The following is a 19,888-nucleotide window of genomic DNA, read 5'->3' on the forward strand; positions in this document are numbered from 1 at the left end:
ACCAGAAGACCCTTGTTGCGGAGCTATTAAAAAAATTCCCATGTGAAAACGCTGGCGGCAGAGGTCACAGTTCGTTGGACAACCAAGGACTACAGGCGAGAGAGACACAACTCCAATCCAGCAGAGGCAGGGGAACACTGTCAAAGTTCTGGGAGAATTTTCTCAGCCCCTCTCATCGCACAGGCCCTGAGGTGTGGGGTACTCTCACAAGGAGTGCAAAGCTTGGGAACATGCTGAGAGAGTACCTTGCCGAACGTACCAATGTCCTCCGTGATTCCTCTGTGCCTTATAATTATTGAGTATCCAAGCTGGATACGTGGAATGTCCTGGCCTGCCCTACCCCTAGTGTTTTATCAAAGAGGGTTTTTAGTGCCGCTGGTGGAATTATAACTTAAAAGCGCATCCGCCTGTCAACTGAAAATGCTGACAAGCTGACTCTTATAAAAATGAACAAGGGCTGGATTGGGCCAGACTTCTCAACACCACAGAATGATAGCAGCGTAACATAAACTCAAATCCAGTGTCTTTTTTTGGGAGGTGTATTCCCATGCACCTTTTCACACCCACACATGGGTATACGTTTCCTGATTTTGTCTATTTGCTCTTGTCCTCCTCCTTCTCCTCATCCTCCACCACCATATCACCAGGGTGATCGTGGTCCGTGATGCAACACCCACATAATTTTTTTAAAGGGTGTTTATGATGACCGTAAAATTTTTTTTTTTATATAGTATGTTCATGTATACCCCCCAGGGGTAAATGTTTGTCAGTCCATACACTTAGTGCATGGGCATTACAAGTATAGGAGACTGGCTCCTTTCTAATGGGAACATTTTTTTATGAGGCCCTCCTTCATGTCTCTTCCAAGGGGCATTGAAGTGCCTCCAAATTTTTGGCAGCCCTTGCATTCACTGCTTAGGCCAACACTATGGGAAACCCACTCCCTAATAATGGGAACATTTTTTCATGAGGCCCTCTACGTCTCTTCCAAGGGGCATTGGATTGCCTCCCAATTTTTGGCAACATTTGCATTCACTGCACAGGCAAACACAATGGGAAACCCACTTCCTAATAATGGGAACATTGTTTTCAGGAGGCTTTCTGACCTTCACGTCTCTTCCAAGGGGCATTGGAGTGCCTCCAAATTTTGGCAACCCTTTCATTCACTGCATAGGCAAACACAATGGGAGACCCACTTCCTAATAATAGGAACATTGTTTTCAGGAGGCCCTCCTCTAAATCTCTTCAAAGGGGTATTGGGGTGCGTCCAAATTGGGGGTACTGTTCACAGGTACCACAGGACCCAGGGTGCATGGATGGACTTCTCCACAAGATGCCCTCACTACATACAAACACCTCCACCCTTCCACCTCATACCACCAGAGGGAGCCCGTTAGGGATATATATATGGAGGGTGGAGCCAGGCAGTTTAGTCAGTCAGACAGAGTCTGAGAGCGTGCTGACGCTGAGAGCAGCGAAGACGCAGCACGTCTGCTGCTGAGTTCTGAGGGCCCCGAGTGTGGCCGACGGCAAAGAGGAGAGGAGAGAGGAGTTGAGGGGGCAGAGGAGCATCATAGGCTCACCCCGAATATACAAACCGGACACCGGGTCCGCGCCTACAGGGTCCTTTATACCCAGTAGGGATCACCGGCATCCCAGGAGGACTACAAGTCCCTGGCCGACCTGAAGCTAAACCCTTAACAGGATCAGGAACCACGAAGGCCCCAGCGTTACCAGGGATAGTGGTTGCCAGCAGAAGGTCCTACTACCAAGCGACAGGTGAAGGAACAGCACGACACATAAGCTAGGCCCAGTTGCAGGCTGGCCAGGAGCATACAGAGAGGCAGACACGGACCAGGAAGCTTTATACCCGCTCACTGGGGAGAAGTCCTGAAGTGCACCCATCCTACTGAGTACCCTGGACCGTACCTGACATCCGCACCAGTAAAGGTATTGAAGCGAATCCCCTGTCTCTGTCAGTTACTCCTGCTGCGCCATTCAGCCTGCACTACTGGTCCCAGCATCACCACCCACCATCAAACTCTACCCTGCCCTGAGGCCCGCTCCACCTGTGGGGAGCTGTTCCATCCCAGCTGCCTTATCAACTGCCTCAGAGGTCTGCAGCAGCGCTGGTACAAATTACCAGAAACCAGAGGTGGCGTCACGATCGAACTATAAACTTTCCCCCCTTTTAGTTGACCGCCGTGGGCCAGGGACCGAGACAGCCACTGTGACATATCCCTTTCCCCCAGCATCTATCGGCCTGGACTCCGAGTACCCCATTGCCTTGGGGGCGCGTCATAATGTACGGTGTTTCTCCCTACACTACCTAATACACAAGCAAATCTGTCCCTGACGCAGCAGCAGCTCTCCCCACACTGTCTGATCCGGAGTGACTGTGACGAGCATGGCGGCGCCAGGTATGATATAGACCTAATGACGCTATGAGGCCAGCCAATCACTGTAATGCCCACAACCAACATGGGTACGACATTACAGTGCATGGCAGGCAATCCCTGCATGTTCATTGGCTCTCTAAAGAGCACCAAACATGCAGGGAGGAGACCCGAGCTCCTGCCGAGCAACCCCAGAAATACTTGGTGAGCGCCGAGCATCTCGAGCAGTGAGACGCTCGGGCGAGCACCGAGCAGTAGCTAGCATGCTCGCTCATCACTAATCATAACCACAAGATTATCTTGTTTTTCCCACTGAGAGCAATCAATGTAATTGTAATAACTCACACAACACAGTGATAAGATTATTTACGGTGATCAGTAGATGGCGTAAAAAAAAAATGGTGTGATTGATGTGTTCTCCTTCAAACCAATAAAAAATGTAATAAAATTGTAACGCTGAAGCCATGTTCACTCATAGCATAAATGCTGCATTTTTTCTACTGCTGTTTATCTGCATGTCTTTTGCAGGTGTCCACACCAAAGGACCCAATTACAATCTTCTCTGAATATTGCATGTTTGCTGGGTTTTATATGCATTTTCCTCCTTAGTCAATGCATTTTTGGTGCAGATTTGAAGCAGCATTTTTAATGCTTTTTTTAATAGTATAGAATACCTTTGATTCTACATATTTTTACATGTGTTTTTTTCAGGCTTCACACAGAATTTTATAAGAAAATGTGCACACAAAAAACACACACTGTGAGCAGAATTTTAATGAAATCACATCCTTTTTGCTCAGACATTTATCCTGTGTTCACACGTAGCTGCTTATTTCTGCTGCTTTTTTTTTGCGCAGAAATTCTGCTGAGTTTAACTGTCCAAGCAAAGTTGATGTGATTTCATAAAAGCTGCGCTCACTGTATGTCTAAAGACACTGCTGAACTGTGTGTTTTTGGGACTTTTTTTCTCTAAAACTTTGCATGTGGAGCCTGAAAAAAAACACATGTAAAAAACTGCAGTCACTTTTTTAAATGCAGAATCAAAGCTTTCCTCTACTATAAAAAAAACACATTAAAAATGCTTCTTCACATCTGCTCCAAAAATGCATCAAATAAGGGGGAAACCTCATAAAATACAGCAAAAATGCAATAATCAGAGAAGATTTTTATTGTGTAGTTTGGTGCGGACACCTGCAAGAAGCAAAGTATTTATGCAACGTGTGACCACGGTCTTACAGGCATAAAAAAGCAACATGTCATATAGTAAAGCTTGCTGGCATCCCATCCAGTAGCCAGGTACCACTGACTTGATCCGGAGTCCCGTGAGTCGATGCACCCATCTCTAGTCCCAACCGTCCCGAATACAGCAGGATAGTCCCGAATGTGGGTGTACGCCCTGCAGTCTTGACCGTCTTCTGAATGTCCTTCACTGCCATGGCTTCCTCTGACATCTCCTCGAGCTAGGGTTGAAAGAAATGGTAACTGAGTATGGCTTGAGGTGTGGCTAGGAGCATGGTCAAAATTTGCCGTGGCACGGTACGTGTACCGCTCCATTTTTCCTTCTTTCTGTTCTGTAAAAGTTTGGAAGTTTAGTACTACCATGTCTCCCATAGAGCACATTTGGGACATCATTGGTCAGCCATTACAATGGTAGCTGCTAGAGGCAGATCTTGATGATTTACGTGTCAAAGTGGATTCAGCATGGCAGTACATGCCTCATTGACTTTAACCTCCTAATTGATAGCATGCCAAGGCATGTAAGTGCGAGTATTTCTGCATGTGGTGCCCATACTCAATGCTGAATAAATCGAGATGTTTTGAAAATATTGTTTCCATTTTTTCATCATTTGCATATCATTAACATGTCTATTCATCCTGTCATTTCCATAACTCCATGAGTTTTACTTCTTGGTGTTGCATTTTCAGTGTGATTATCTCAATATATTGTCTATTTCTTATTTTCTTATTACATTCCTTTTAGCTGTCACTCCATCAAGAGTAGGAAATAATCTGGAATAACATAAACTTTTTTACCTTTAGTCCCTGGCATCATGCGTATATTTAACACACAAGAAAAAAATAATTAGGCTGCATGTGGAAAGTGAGTTATATAAAATTAAGTCCCTGTTATTATTTCCACACTTAATATAGTGCTTACATAATCCTGTAACTCTGAGTCTTATAAAACTGACACTTGAATTCCTCATATTTCATTATAGTTAACATTATTTATCCTGCGGGACTAGATTTTCTATAAGACTATGCAAGAAATAGTAGAAGCAATAGAGTTACTTACTGAATAATCACAACCCTGCCTATTGATTTGAGATTTCCCAAAAATGTGGCAAAATTTTTAAAAAGTGATTAATGAATGTGTCTAAATTCAGCAAAGGCCTGGACTGTACCCCACTGGGGCTCAAGGGAGGGCCTCATGACGCGGAATGTTTGCTAGGCCTGAATTTTGGGTGCTAATGGGTTACTGGTGTAGAATGTTTATAGAGCGGGAATTTTAATGAGAGGGGGTAAGGAAAAGCAGGGGCAAGGGGCTTACCTGATTGATGGGGGGGGTTCTCCAATTGAATAGTATATAAGGGCTTGCTTTTAGGGTACGGACGTTCTTCTGTGGTGGCCTTTACATCCGGAACTTTATCACCTCGGGTCCGGAAAATGGAGGCGCTGTTCCAGGAGATCTGGAGGTTGGCCGAGAACAGAGAGCCTGAAGGGACCAGCCACAGGTAGTCCAGGCGGCCTCCGGAGAGACTGAGCCCTGAGGTGACCCCCTGGAACCAGTCATAGAATTCAGAGCTCCTCCAGGGACCCTTTAGGGACAGAGGTGCTGCCCAAGCCTGCAGCTTTCACATATTGCGCTCGATGGAATCCGCGGCGTCGGCCTGGTCCAGGAGGGTAGGTGAGTGATGTCACTGGCACCTCCCCTTCGCTGGGATTGCAGCGCGAGATTATGGTGACTTTCCCCGTGTCACATGACCGTACTGTACACCCAGAAGTGCGGCCGGCGTATACACGCAGGGCCCGGACAATGGTGATCAGCATCGGGGGAAGCAGTCTCCCCGCTCAACAGGAGCGCAGTGTCACAGGTCTGGCAGAACTGTGAGAGGTGCCAGAAGAAATAATCCAGAGGCCAGCAACTCGGGGGAACGGTGTGACAGGACCGGGAAAGGACTGAGTGGTTCCAGGGATGCTGGCTGCAGGCGTGCAGCTGAAGTCTCTCCTCCTCCCAGACAACGTAGTGTGCATTGCCGGAGGTCCAGTTCCAGTGGTGGGTCGACTACTCCAGTTGCCATTGGCGATGTTCTTGAGCCTGAGTCTGCCTCAGAAGAAGACCAGATTTCAGACAGCAGTGACAGCAATCACCTTGGAAGTCACGCAACGGCTGTTCCAAGGAATCCTCCTAGTCAGCCTGGTAAGTCAAAACACCTCGGGTGAATGTGTTAAATGCGGTTTTAGGTGAAAGGGTTGTTAGTATGGGTGTGGTTGATGTTATTCCGGTTGTTGGTAGTGGGGTAAGAGCAGCTGATGTTGTATCGGAATTCTTTAGTATGCTTAGGGGTTTTTTTGAGCCAGGGGCCACACCTAGTGGTGTATGGCAGTGTAATGCTGTGGGAACCGGGATGGCTGCCATTTCGGAGCCTCCGGTTACGGCTAATGAAACTGTCCCTGCACTGGCTGCGTCGGGTGCTACAGATGATATGGTACGTTTAGATGACAGAGCTAGGGGCAAGCTTTATGTGTGTTTTGATGACCCTATGGGGGCTCATTTAATGCAAGACGTCAGAGAAAAAATATGGAAAGATGAATATGTTGATATTTTTTCCTTGCTACCGCTTGACTAGTTTAACCTGGATAGGGTGAAACCAGATGAAAGTAAGAAGGATGAGGAAGAACATAGGCGTTATCGCCTCATTCCTTGTACATTTCACAACTGATTGCAGGCATTTACTACATTGCCGAGTGTCATTGGTGAGAAAGCTCCTGATAACTGTTCAGTGTTGTTCTGCTATTTAGATTCAATTGGTGAAACATATCGCATTGATGGGGGCATGGCCTGGTTTCCCTATGATGAACAGTTTAGGCAAAGAAATGCCATCTGTCCGAGCTTATGGTGGGACCATAAAAATATTAGCTTGTGGTTACGTTTGATGGCAGCGCCTAGGTAGGCGTCATAGTCCTTTCCCAGGAGCTCTAGCAGTGCCGTCAATACAGCGGCTTCCTCGGCCGGTTCCCAAAAAGGCCTGTGTTGGCAGTTTCATGATTGAGAGTGCTGTTTCGGTTCGTCCTGGAAGTTTAAACATGAATGTTCAGGTTGTGGAGGGTCCCACAGCCACGAAAAGTATTTTAAAAAAGGTAAAGGAAAAACCAAGCGAGACTTCTTCAAAAGGGACGCTGCCGGTGAAAGTAGATCGGATGCTGCAGTTTCTAAACAGGTATCCGGATAAGGAGGCGGCTGTGTTGTTAAGGGAGGGTTTCAGTTGTGGTTTTAAAATCCCGTCAACCGGAAGGACTTGTGTCATAACTCATAAGGCCAAAAAAATTTGTTGTTTGCTCGTATTCATGCGACAAGCTGGATATTGAGGTTGCTTATGGTAGTATGCAGGCCCCCTCCCCTTTTTGAAGCCCCCCTGGCCTTATTTGCATGTCTCCCAATTGTGGGTGGTTCCGAAAAAGGATCCTAACAAAATTAGACTAATACATCATTGTCGTATCCTCCTGCCAATTCAGTTAATGACGAAATTGATCCTGAGTTCGTGTCTGTTTCATATGTTTCGTTTGACAAGGCTGTGGACTGGGTGCGCAAGTTAAGAAAAGGTTTTTTTTTGGCAAATACAGACATTGAATCTGCGTTTCGCTTGCTGCTGGTACATCCAGAGAGTTTTTATTTACTAGGTTGTTTTTGGGACGGTAAATTTTATGTGGATTATGGTTTATCAATGGGTTGTTCGATTTCGTGTTCGTACTTCGAAAAGTTTAGTTGTTTTATTGAGTGGGTAGTGAAGGAAGAATCTGGTGTGGATTCTGTATTGCACTACTTAGATTACTTTTTGTATATAGGACAGTTTGTTCATTGCTGTTTAAGATGGTTGAGCAAGTGGCTTCCTATTTAGGCATTCCTTTGACTCTGGAAAAAAACGAGGGCCCTTCAATGGTTTTAAAGTTTTTAGGTATTGAGCTGGATACTGTTAAGCTGGCATGACGCTTACAAGCGGACAAGTTAAGGGATTTGAACGTTTGTGTGCAGGATGCGTTGCAGGCCAAAAAATTGCATCCCTGTCAATTACAATCTCTTTTGAGCAAGCTCAACTTTGCTTGCAGAATTCTTCCCATGTGCAGAGTGCTCTAAAGAGATTGGCCCATTCTAATGCTGGTATAAAACATCCTATGCACTTTTTGCGATTAAACTCAGAGCACAAAACAGATTTGGCTGTTTGGGTGCAATTTCTTTAATCATTCAATGGAAGGTCAGTTGGGTTAGGACAGGTAGTAACTAGAGTTGAGCGAATGTTTCAATATTCGATTCGGATTACGATCGCCGAATTTGTGATATTCAGCGATTTATTTGTCGAATATTCGAACGTTACCGAATGCCATAGGATTCAATGGGGGACAAAACTCTCCCAAAAGGTGCCAAAAAACATCAAATTAGGGGTAGACACCTGGAAAGTGCCATCAATTGACCCAGAGTACAAGTGCTATAATTATTATTACTATTACAGCGACATTTATTCCGTGGCGCGTTACATGTCAAAAGGGGTCACCGACTGTTACAAGAGCAGAGAGGACCCTGCCCGCCAGGGCGCACAAACAATCTACAAGGAAAAACCAAAGACAAGAAAAATACCCAAATAACTGGAAGTAAATGGATAGATCGCACAGTGCAAAAATAATAATAAATAATAAAGGGTATTTAGTTAACATAATTTTGATCAAAATAATGTAAAAGCTATCCCGCCACGTCACGGCAACCCTTATGGGACAGTCCTAACTCTAATATTAAAAACCTTACCATTTGTCAAGTGACATACATATGGACAAGGGCAGAGAGACTGGATCCCTAGTATAAGCATAGACCCGGGGCAGAATGAGCGTCTCAGCTCAGACAAAGGGCGGCCACACCCTTTTATATGCACTGAAGCATACTGAACTACAAAGAAAAAACCTGGAAGTCTGAACTGAAACGTAAATTGATGTGCATGCAAAATGTAAATGCATGTTCACACAAGGCCATTAGACAGAGAAAAACCAAAGACAAGCAAAATACCCAAATAACTGGAAGTAAATGGATAGATCGCACAGTGCAAAAATAATAAATAATAAAGGGTATTTAGTAAACATAATTTTTATCAAAATAATGTAAAAGCTATCCCGCCACGTCACGGCAACCCTTGGGTGAGGATACAGTAACTCATTGTACAGCTAGTCGTGCAACCGTATGCTGGAGCAAGGGTTGCCACAGATTATACGCTTGTCACAAGAAGTGGGTCTTCAGCTTCCTTTTCAAGGTTTCCACGGTAGGTGACAGTTTGATGTGTTGGGGTACAGCGTTATCAAAGTAGGGGAGATGCACGGGACAAATTTGTCGAGAGCCTAAATCACGTTAAGCTTTCAGGAGCTCACAACTGAGCAGATTAACCCCTGCACCGATTAATATGAAGGCATAAGGCTTCTTTTTAATGACTGCAGGAGTGGGAGGAATCAGACGCTGCGGTCTTCTGGCTCCTCTCTGTCACAGTAAACCCGTGACACCTTGCAAGCTTCAACACAATGTTCACAAAGTAGACAGCAGCGGTGGTCGGTCTCCTAGACAACGAGCTAACTCCTTCATGATGATAGAGGACAACATCTGCAAGTAGTTTGTATGTTCTCCCCATGTTTGTGGGGGTTTCCTTCAGGTTCTATGGTTACCTCCTCAGTAAAAAAGCAGCCATTCAGGAGTGTTTACAAATCAAAAAATTAGGGCCTGACACCACCAGTTCCGTGGCCAACAGATTGGAGATGGTGGATCTCCACCTCTTAGCTTTGTCATGTGTGGAAGAGGGCGGAGTACGATGAAACGGACAAAGTGCTGGACTGTGAGTGAGGTGCAGGGGGACATGTTATGGTGGATTGAGAAACGTGTGGTGTGCTTGGTGAAACAAACACAGCATGCATGTCCGCTTCCGTTACACCTGACGGGCTCTCACTCAGCCTGACTGTAGCAGGTAGAGAAGCAGAGGTTCTGCAGTGGGAGTGACGCGCCCCTTGGGCCGTGGGGTACTCGGTGCAGGGGATGTCGCAGTGGCAGTGACCCAGGGCGGTCAATAAAAGGGAATTTATCGTTTTTATAGTTTAATGTTCGTGACGCCACCTGTGGTATGTGGCTATATGGAACCGCCGCTGCGGTGCAGATCCCTTGGAGCTGATGGTGATGCAGCAGAGTTGGTTCAGCTCTCCACAGGTAGAGCTATGCTCCAGGGCAAGTAATAGTGATGTTATGAGGTAGATGTTGCTAGTGCTGTGTAGTGTAGGGCTGGTGATGGCGCAGAAATTATTCAAGGACACAGTGGGGTGCAGTCTTCAGATTTTACTCACAGTTATCACTATGCTCCTGGTTACAACTGCCAGCTTATAACCACCCACATCGTCCTGCGTTCACCAAGGAAATGGTTCAGAAATCCCTCAGGTATTTCAGGAGTACTTAAACGGGACCCTGTTCTATGTGCCTTCCTCGGTTGTCTTCCTGAGTTGGCTCTCACCCTCCTGCCCTGCGCCTCACAATCATTGTCCTAAGCTGGTAGCCTCGGAACTTGTCGGGCGACCTGCAGTCCCCTGGACCCTCTGTGGCTGTTATGATCTGCAACAAGAACTAAGGAAAGATAGGTGAAAGCTGTCCCTACAGTAAGACTAAGCTGAATCCTTACGATGTAGCGGGCTGCCTGTTCCCAGTGAACAGACCCGCCTTAGTCCTCGGCTAGTCTGAACGAAGATCTATAGAATTAAGGGAGGGGTCCCTAAAAGAACTAAGGACTGGGACAAAAATGGGACACCTCCTAAACAGAAGTTGTTGTAGAACTCAAAAGACAAACTGACAAAAAGTACTAGAGGTCCCAGAGGACCAAGCAAACTGACAGAGATAGGCACCGAAGCACCAGGCTAGCAAGACAGTCAAAACAACACTGAAGTCCAGCAAAGCCAGAAGGGCGGAGCTGGAATATATAGGCAGATGGTCACGTGACCGCAAAACACAAGATAGAAAAAACTAACAGGAGGGTTCTAACAGTGGCCACCTTTTCGGCGATGTAATTGTGGTGGTTGGCAGCTGCACCTTGCAAGTACAGCAGCCTCCGGTTTCTAGCTGAGCCTTGTAGTTCTCCACTAGTTAGGGGCCGGTCCCCTCTGCGGCCTGATCCCTCTACGGTCCTGCAGATTCGGGCGCACGGGTGGTAACCGCACTTCCCGTGCCCCTGGGATCCCTTCTGTTCCTCCTGGAGCCTTCCCTGCTCCCGTCCTCTCTTTCTCTCTTTCCTGGGCCTCTCTTACTAGGCCCCACTCCTCTCAACTCCTGCTCCAAGCACTGGAGCCAGGAGCCTGGACCTCCTCCACTGCTCTCCTGAGCAGGACTGGCTGCTTTTAGATGGTTCCCTGCTTTCTTATACTCCTTCTGCCTGTGCTCCCCAGAACTTCTTCCTCCACCTACACCCACTACATGGTTCCACCCTCCAACCAGGGACCAGGGACTGTGCTCTCCCATAGGAGCAATCTCGCCCTTCCCTCTGAAGTGGAGTGTAATGGATGCAAGTGCGTGGGTCCCAGGCAGTACTCTATCCTTACCTGAGAGTGCGATACCACACCTCTGGGTGAGATGCAGTACCTCTGTGGCGACTGAACCCGCAGTGGCGCCACAGGAGACCTGTGTGCCAATACTTGGCATGGTAACAGAGGAGCAGGAAGAAGCAGCGGATGCGGTTGATGGGGCAGCTGATGGTTGCTGAGGTCCGCTGGTCCGCATTTTATCACAGTGAGAGTGCCAGAGTAACGCATGTTGATTGTGCATGTGAAGGATCATGCATGTAGTAATCAAATTATTGCACTTTTCCCTGGGTTTTTTATCGCAAAGTTTTCAGATAACGTGAGTCTTCTCATCCTTTGCGGTCTCAAAAAAGGCCCAGACTAGGCAACCCTTGCTCCCCTGCGAGCTGCAGACCAGTGACCAGCAGCGGTTGTGGCTAAGGATGTAGTGCTCCTCATGTTTGCATCACTCCGTATATGCGCCATAAGACGCAACGTAACCTCCTCATCTTCCTCCTCCACCTCCTCAGATGAGCTACTCAGCTGCATACCTCTGGGTTCACACCAAGTTGGATGTGCAACCTCATCATCATCCAATGTGATATCCCATTTCTCACCCTCAGAGTCACCCTCCTCTTCTTCTTGCCCTGACAGCACAGTACAGTTGAGGGTCAGGAAGCTGCACGGACCCAACCTTTTTTTTTTTTCCCCTGTGTGGAGAAGAATATCTGCCTGAAACAATTTTAAGCTGAGATGTAGTCTGCTTTGTATACCCATGTTGAGTTTATCAGGTCTGTGTACCCCTGTGTGGAGATCAATTTCTGCACTAAAAAATTATTTTCACTAGAGTATAACTATTGTAAAGGAGGCCAAAACCTCTTCCCCTGCAGCCAACCCAGCACATGGAGACCCAATCAGGAGTGTTCACTTTTCCCTAAATTAGGGCCTAATACCACCAAAGTGACATCAATTTCAGTACAGTAGAAATTGTACAATTAGGAACGACACCTCTTCCCCTACAGCCAACACGGTAGATTGAGACCCAATCAGGACTGTTCCCATTTGAAAACAATTGCGCCTAAAACCACCAAAGTGGAATCAATTTCACTAGAGTATAAGCAGTATAATGGGGACCGACACCTCTTCCACTACAGCCAGCCTAATAGATGGAGACCCAATCAGGATTCCCCACATTTCTAAAAATTAGGGCCTAAAACCTGCAGCCGCAGCAAGAGCAGGCACATAAGCCATATGACAGACTGCAATTCCGCAAGATTAATGCAGCACACTAAAAACTACAACATCGCCTACTCTGTACAGTCTGCAATTGGGGTGCAAAAGTCCTTTGAGATCCATGACTTGTTCATCTTGATGAAAATTAGGCGGTCAACACTTTCATGGGGCAGCCGTGGCACCAGCAGCACTGAACACTGGCTGCCGGGAATGATAAAACCTCCAAGGCGTGACAGGCGAGCTCAGGCCATTCATCCATTTTTAAAGATCAAAATGTAAAAGGGTCAAAATCCTCACTGATGGTATTTGTATTGAGCTCTAGATAGTCATCCAGCATCCTCTCCAGTCGTTCTCCACATGTCAGCCTTGTACTCTGTTGTGCTGGTGCACAAGCTGGTCTAAAAAATTAGGGAAAGGACTCACAAAAATGAGTTGTTGTTTTGGTGTTGATGAACTGACGAGGTTGAAAGACTACAGCTGCGATGCACACTGTGTGCCTCACTCCTATCTTGGGGAAAAGCTCTATTAAGCTTGCTTAAAAGCTTGTTTCGATACTCCAACATTAGCGTGTCCCTTTCCATAGCGGGAAGCATCTGGCAAAATTTACTCTTATAACGTGGCTCTAACAGAGTGGCAACCCAGTAGTCAGCATTATTTCGAATCCTAACTATACAGGGATCATGTTGCAGAAAGTGCAGCAAGTGCAGCAAGAAGGCACTGATATGTCAGGCTCTTCCAGGTGGTCCAAAGCCAGACTCTATTGTTGGCTGCGTAACACTGATGCATGTTTCCACCGTCCCCTCCTGCCAACCACGTTCAACAGAGAGGCGATGATTATTCTCTTCGTCTTCTGACTGTTGCTCGCCCATCACCTCTTCCTCCTCCATTTGTTCCTCGGCTCATGCACCTTCACTAACAGTATGTCTGGTATCAGCAAACCCCCTCGATCGCAGGAAGCCACTATCACTTGACATCCGCCTGTATGACGACAGTCTGGAACTTTGAGACATTCTTATCCCTTCCGCCTCCTCCTCTTCTTCTGGGACAACCACCTTCTGCTGCACTCTATTAAAAGTCTTCTCCAGAATGTGGATGACCGGAATAGTGATGCTGATGACGGCATTCTCAAAGGGTGCAGTGGTCCTTAATCTGTATCTGTCACGCTGTCTCTGTATACTGGAGGTAGGGGGCCTAAGCTGACCCTAAGCTGGGGCCCTGACTAGTCCCTCAACCTGGAGGTACTGTTAAAGGTACAGAGGTCCAGGCCGCCAGCGTAACCCCTACCTCCTGAGGATCCCTGCACCTAAGTAATCTAGTCCTGAGAAGGACCCCAATCACAACAAAAGGGGACAAGTAATAATATGCCCACACACAGTACTTAGACGAACGAGACAGTACAAGGGAAAAACCAAAACCACCTTGCATACAACAACTACACAACTACAACAGAGGGAACACCAACGGGAAAGGAGATAAATGATAAAGCGAGGAAGGGAAAAAACACTCCAAATACACTTATCTCAGAAACTCCAAACACCACGATCCGCTCTGTTAGTCTGAATGAAATGCTTTCACCGACACTTCCCAAACAGACCAGCAGGCATTTGAAGGAGTCTCACTACAGCAGTATTGATTGCAGCTGGGCGAGGCTGGACCTCGTCTAGCACAGAGAGAGAGAGAATTAACTCCCTCACTGCCGCAAAACACAAAGCACCAACAAGTCAGCTGCGAGAAGTCAGGCTGTGTACTCGTGACGATCTTCGTGGCGACACACCCGTGACAGTACCCCCCCTTCTACGAGGGGCCTCCGGACCCTCAGGGCCAGGTTTATCCGGGTGAGTCGTGTGGAAGGCCCGAACTAATCGGTCTGCGTTAATATCCGACGCAGGAACCCACATCCTCTCCTCAGGACCATACCCTTTCCAATGAACCAGGTACTGAAGGGACCGGCGATTAAAGCGTGAATCGATGACCCTCGATACCTGGAACTCCAAGTTACCATTGACCACCACTGGAGGGGGAGGTAAAGGTGACGGTACCACCGGCGCCACATACCTCTTAAGCAACGACCCGTGGAACACGTTGTGAATTTTAAACGTAGGGGGGAGGTCAAGACGGAATGCCACCGGATTAATAATAGAACTGATTCTGTACGGCCCGATGAACCTGGGACCCAGTTTCCAGGAGGGAACCTTAAGTTTAATATTCCTGGTAGACAACCATACCCGATCGTTCACACTTAGGTCCGGACCAGACACTCTCCTCCTATCAGCCATACGTTTGTATCGGTTCCCCATAGTATTCAGATTCTTCAGCACCCCTCTCCATACTGAAGCGAGTGATGAGGAAAATCGTTCCTCCTCAGGAACCCCCGAAGAGCCCCCCCTACTGAAAGTACAAAACTGGGGGTGAAAACCATATGCCCCAAAAAACGGGGACTTACCAGTGGACTCGCTCCGCCTATTATTAAGAGCAAACTCTGCCAGAGGTAAGAAAGAAGCCCAGTCCTCCTGGTTCTCTGACACAAAACACCGGAGATATGTCTCCAAGCTCTGGTTCATACGTTCCGTCTGACCATTGGTCTGAGGATGAAAAGCCGATGAGAATGACAAATGCATCCCCCGCCGTGCACAAAACGCCTTCCAGAACTTGGACACAAACTGAGACCCCCGATCAGACACCACCTCGGAGGGTACCCCGTGAAGCCTCACAATCTCCCCAATGAACACCTGCGCAAGAGTTTTAGCATTAGGGAGAGCCGGAAGAGCGATAAAATGTGCCATCTTGCTGAACCTGTACACTACAACGAGTATGACCGTTTTACCCGAAGACGGAGGGAGGTCCGTAATAAAGTCCATAGACAGATGAGTCCAAGGACGCTCCGGGATCTTCAAAGGTAAGAGGGCCCCAGACGGACGGGTATGTGAGGTCTTAGAGCGCGCACAAACCCCACAGGACGCGACAAAAGTTACCACCTCCTTATGTAAGTTAGGCCACCAAAACCGACGCGAGAGGAGATCCACAGTTGCTTTACTCCCCGGGTGTCCTGCAAAAACTGAGTTATGGTGTGCCTCGATCACCTTTTGTCGCAACTGATCTGGAACAAACAGTCTCCCCGGAGGTCCAACAGGGGCGTCCCCCTGAGCCTCCAATACCTCCTCCTCCAGCTCAGAGCATACTGCCGAAACCACCACCCCCTCCTGAAGGATAGGAATCGGGTCGTCCGTATTCCCGGCCCCAGGGAAACTACGAGATAAGGCATCCGCCTTTACATTTTTTGACCCAGGACGATATGTAACGACAAAATTAAACCTGGTAAAAAAACAATGACCACCTAGCTTGTCTGGGATTCAGACGTTTCGCGGACTCCAGATATAGCAGGTTCTTGTGATCGGTGATGACGGTGACCGGATGGACTGCCCCCTCCAAAAAATGGCGCCACTCCTCAAAAGCTAACTTAATGGCCAAGAGTTCCCTATTGCCGACATCGTAATTCCTCTCAGCGGACGACAATTTTTTAGAGAAAAAGGCGCACGGATGCCACTTACCAGGGGACGAACCCTGTGACAATACTGCTCCCACCCCTACCTCGGAAGCGTCTACCTCTACAATGAATGGCTGTGACGCATCAGGTTGAATGAGTATGGGTGCCGAGGCAAAACATTTTTTCAAGGAGGAGAATGCTTGACAAGCCTTGTCAGACCACCTAGAAAAATCCGTCCCCTTTTTAGTCATGTCTGTGAGAGGCTTAACCATGGACGAGAAATTACGAATGAACTTCCGGTAATAATTAGCAAACCCCAGGAAACTTTGTAGTGCCTTAAGATTCTCTGGCCGATCCCACTCAAGAACTGCCCGCACTTTCCCAGGGTCCATACGAAAACCGGACGCTGAAACCAGGAAGCCTAAAAACTGGAGTTCCTGTACGGCGAACACACACTTTTCCCATTTGGCATACAGTTTATTATCCCGCAAGATCTGTAACACCTGCCTAACGTGCTCCTGATGAGACACCAGATCCGGCGAGTAAATTAAGATATCATCCAGATATATGACAACAAACTGTCCCACCAGGCGGCGAAAAATGTCATTAACAAAGTGTTGGAACACCGCCGGGGCATTAGTCAGACCGAATGGCATGACAAGGTTCTCATAATGCCCCTCCGGAGTGTTAAACGCCGTCTTCCACTCATCCCCCTCCTTCATCCTAATCAGATTGTACGCCCCCCTGAGATCCAACTTAGAGAACCATTTGGCGCCCACGATCTGATTAAAGAGATCGGGAATAAGTGGGAGCGGATACGGATCTCGGACCGTAATCCGATTAAGTTCACGGAAATCCAGGCAAGGGCGTAGGCCTCCATCTTTCTTCTTAACAAAGAAGAACCCCGCAGCCACCGGTGAAGATGAAGGTCTAATATGCCCCTTAGCCAGACTTTCTGAAATATAATCCTTCATGGCCTGCCTCTCAGGACCAGAAAGGTTATACAACCTAGCTTTAGGTAACTTGGCCTCAGGGAGCAGTTTTACAGAACAGTCATACTCGCGATGAGGAGGTAGTTCCTGACACCCTTTCTCCGAGAATACATCCTCAAAGTCCGCCAGAAATGGAGGTAAGACCCAAGGAGTAACCGCACCGATGACCGTGTTCATGCAGTTTTTATTACAGAATTTACTCCATTGGCTTATCTCTCTGGTTTGCCAATTAATAACCGGGTTATGCTTAGCTAACCAAGGAAGGCCCAACACTATAGGAGTGGGAAGACCCTCCAACACGTAGCAAGACAACAGTTCTTTATGTATCGCCCCCACTTGAAGTTTTACGTCATGCACAGCTTGCAAAAAACTTCCCTGACCGAGAGGCCTGGCATCGATCGAGAATATGGGGATGGGTTTAGCCAACTCACTCAATCGCATACCTTGAACCCGGGCAAACCGAGCATCAACCAGATTAGCCCCGGCCCCACTATCCAGAAGAACAGATATCCTCTCAGTTCTCGTACCCACCACCACCTCCGCCGGTACGAGAAACTGAGACGAACCTAGGGACGAAATACCTACTCCCAGATTGCCGTCCACCACACAACCTGGGATCAACAGTTTTCCGACGACTCTTCACTCTGCAAGGGACGGGATGGACACCCCCCAATAAAATGTCCCTTTCTCCCGCAGAAGAAACACCTTCCTGTCTTATGGCGCACCACCGGTCCCCTCCCCCGAAATGATGTCCCTCCTAATTGCATAGGCTCCTCTGGACTGACCAGGGGAACCACCATATGAGGGGACCTTGTAGGAGGTGGAGTCATCACAGGGGGTAGAGTTATCCCGCACCTCTCCCGAAGCCGTCTGTCAACGCGAATAGCAAGCGCCATAGCGGCTTCCAGTGACGCGGGAGAGTCATACTGTGCCAACACATCCTGTAATTTGTCGGATAAACCATGACAAAACTGGCTCCTAAGAGCCGGGTCATTCCACTGGGTGTCCGTGGCCCACCTACGGAACTCCGAACAGAATTCCTCCGCCGGACGATCTCCCTGCTGGATCCTACGTAACTTAGACTCAGCAAGGGAGATCCGATCTGGGTCATCATATACGAGTCCCAGAGCAGCGAAAAACCTATCCACTGACTGGAGAGCCGGGGAGCCCGGGGGAAGAGAGAACGCCCAAGATTGTGGGTCCCCTTGTAGGAGCGCGATGACAATTCCCACCCTTTGTTCTTCACTCCCCGATGACCGAGGCCGCAGCCGAAAGTACAACTTGCATGCCTCCCGGAAAACAAAAAACTTGTCCCGCCCCCCAGTGAACCTGTCAGGGAGAGCTACTTTAGGTTCTGGTCCGGCTTGCTCCTGAGGATGCAAAACCTTGGACCTAACTTCCGCCAGCTCCATGGACAAACTCTGCAACTGCCGAGCTAGACCGGCTACTGGATCCATGGTAGCTGGAGAAAAACTAAGTGGGTCGGTGAAAATGTCACGCTGTCTCTGTATACTGGAGGTAGGGGGCCTAAGCTGACCCTAAGCTGGGGCCCTGACTAGTCCCTCAACCTGGAGGTACTGTTACAGGTACAGAGGTCCAGGCCGCCAGCGTAACCCCTACCTCCTGAGGATCCCTGCACCTAAGTAATCTAGTCCTGAGAAGGACCCCGATCACAACAAAAGGGGACAAGTAATAATATGCCCACACACAGTACTTAGACGAACGAGACAGTACAAGGGAAAAACCAAAACCACCTTGCATACAACAACTACACAACTACAACAGAGGGAACACCAACGGGAAAGGAGATAAATGATAAAGCGAGGAAGGGAAAAAACACTCCAAATACACTTATCTCAGAAACTCCAAACACCACGATCCGCTCTGTTAGTCTGAATGAAATGCTTTCACCGACACTTCCCAAACAGACCAGCAGGCATTTGAAGGAGTCTCACTACAGCAGTATTGATTGCAGCTGGGCGAGGCTGGACCTCGTCTAGCACAGAGAGAGAGAGAATTAACTCCCTCACTGCCGAAAAACACAAAGCACCAACAAGTCAGCTGCGAGAAGTCAGGCTGTGTACTCGTGACGATCTTCGTGGCGACACACCCGTGACAGTATCCACTCCGTAAACGTGATATGCCCCACGTCCGTACTGCATTGGCTAAGGCTATACGACATGACATACTGCGTCAGGGCTCGTTGCTGCTGCCACGGTCGCTGCAACATGTGCAGAGTGGAATTCCACCGCATCAGCACATCGCATATCAACCTGTGAGCTGGCATAGAGAAATACCTCTGTATCGATGCAAGTCGATGACATGAGGGATGCGAAAGGCGGACGTGAGCACACAGCTTCTGTACTTTTTGAAGCAGCTCATCCAGGCTGAGATAGTGGAGGAGAAATTGCTGTACCACCAGGTTGAGGACGTGAGCCATGCAAGGCACGTGTGTGAGTTCACCTCGGCGTAGGGCAGCCAATAGGTTCGCACCGTTATTGCACACAGCCTTCCCTGGCTCCAGATTGGGTGGAGACAGACATTGCTGAAACTGAACCTGGAGAGCTGTCCACAACTCTTCAACTGTATGACTGCAATCTCCAAGGCATATTAATTTTAACACTGCCTGATTGCGGTGAGCCCTGGCTGCGCAGTACAGAGGTGGTGTGGATTCGCTCTGCACTGTTGGAACGTGGGTCTCATTAGGGCAGAGGTTGATTGTGCAGGTGGAGGCCCTAGAGGAGGTGGAGGATGCAGAAGCAGTGGAGGAAGTGTGAAATACAGAGGTTTCTTCTGCAAGCCTTGGGGATTCCAAGATTTGTGAAGCAGCCCCTTCCCCGCCTGCCCCCACAGCCACCAGAGTCATCCAGTGCCCAGTCAGTGAGATGTAACGCCCTTGGCCATACTTACTTGTCCAGGTTTCTGTGGTGAAATGCACCCTGGCAGATATAGATTTTGTTAGAACCCTCCTGTTAGTTCTTTTTCTATTTTGTTGGTCACAT

General features: G+C 48.1%; 1 protein-coding gene across 1 annotated transcript in view; it reads left to right on the forward strand.

Moving 5' to 3' along the window:
• Window positions 1-6,025: 6,025 nt before the first annotated feature.
• Window positions 6,026-19,888, forward strand: part of CILP2 (cartilage intermediate layer protein 2) — a 178,187-nt gene continuing 164,324 nt past the window's right edge. Inside the window, exons 1-4 of the mRNA XM_073665292.1 lie at window positions 6,026-6,106; window positions 6,248-6,323; window positions 6,420-6,567; window positions 6,698-6,838. Of these exons, the coding sequence (XP_073521393.1) occupies window positions 6,026-6,106; window positions 6,248-6,323; window positions 6,420-6,567; window positions 6,698-6,838 (446 nt within the window). The remainder of the gene's footprint in view (window positions 6,107-6,247; window positions 6,324-6,419; window positions 6,568-6,697; window positions 6,839-19,888) is intronic.

This window comes from Phyllobates terribilis, unplaced genomic scaffold (genome assembly GCF_046119375.1).
Source record: "Phyllobates terribilis strain yellow unplaced genomic scaffold, ASM4611937v1 Scaffold_1__5_contigs__length_1240528914, whole genome shotgun sequence".
NCBI classification, from domain to species: Eukaryota; Metazoa; Chordata; class Amphibia; order Anura; family Dendrobatidae; genus Phyllobates; species Phyllobates terribilis.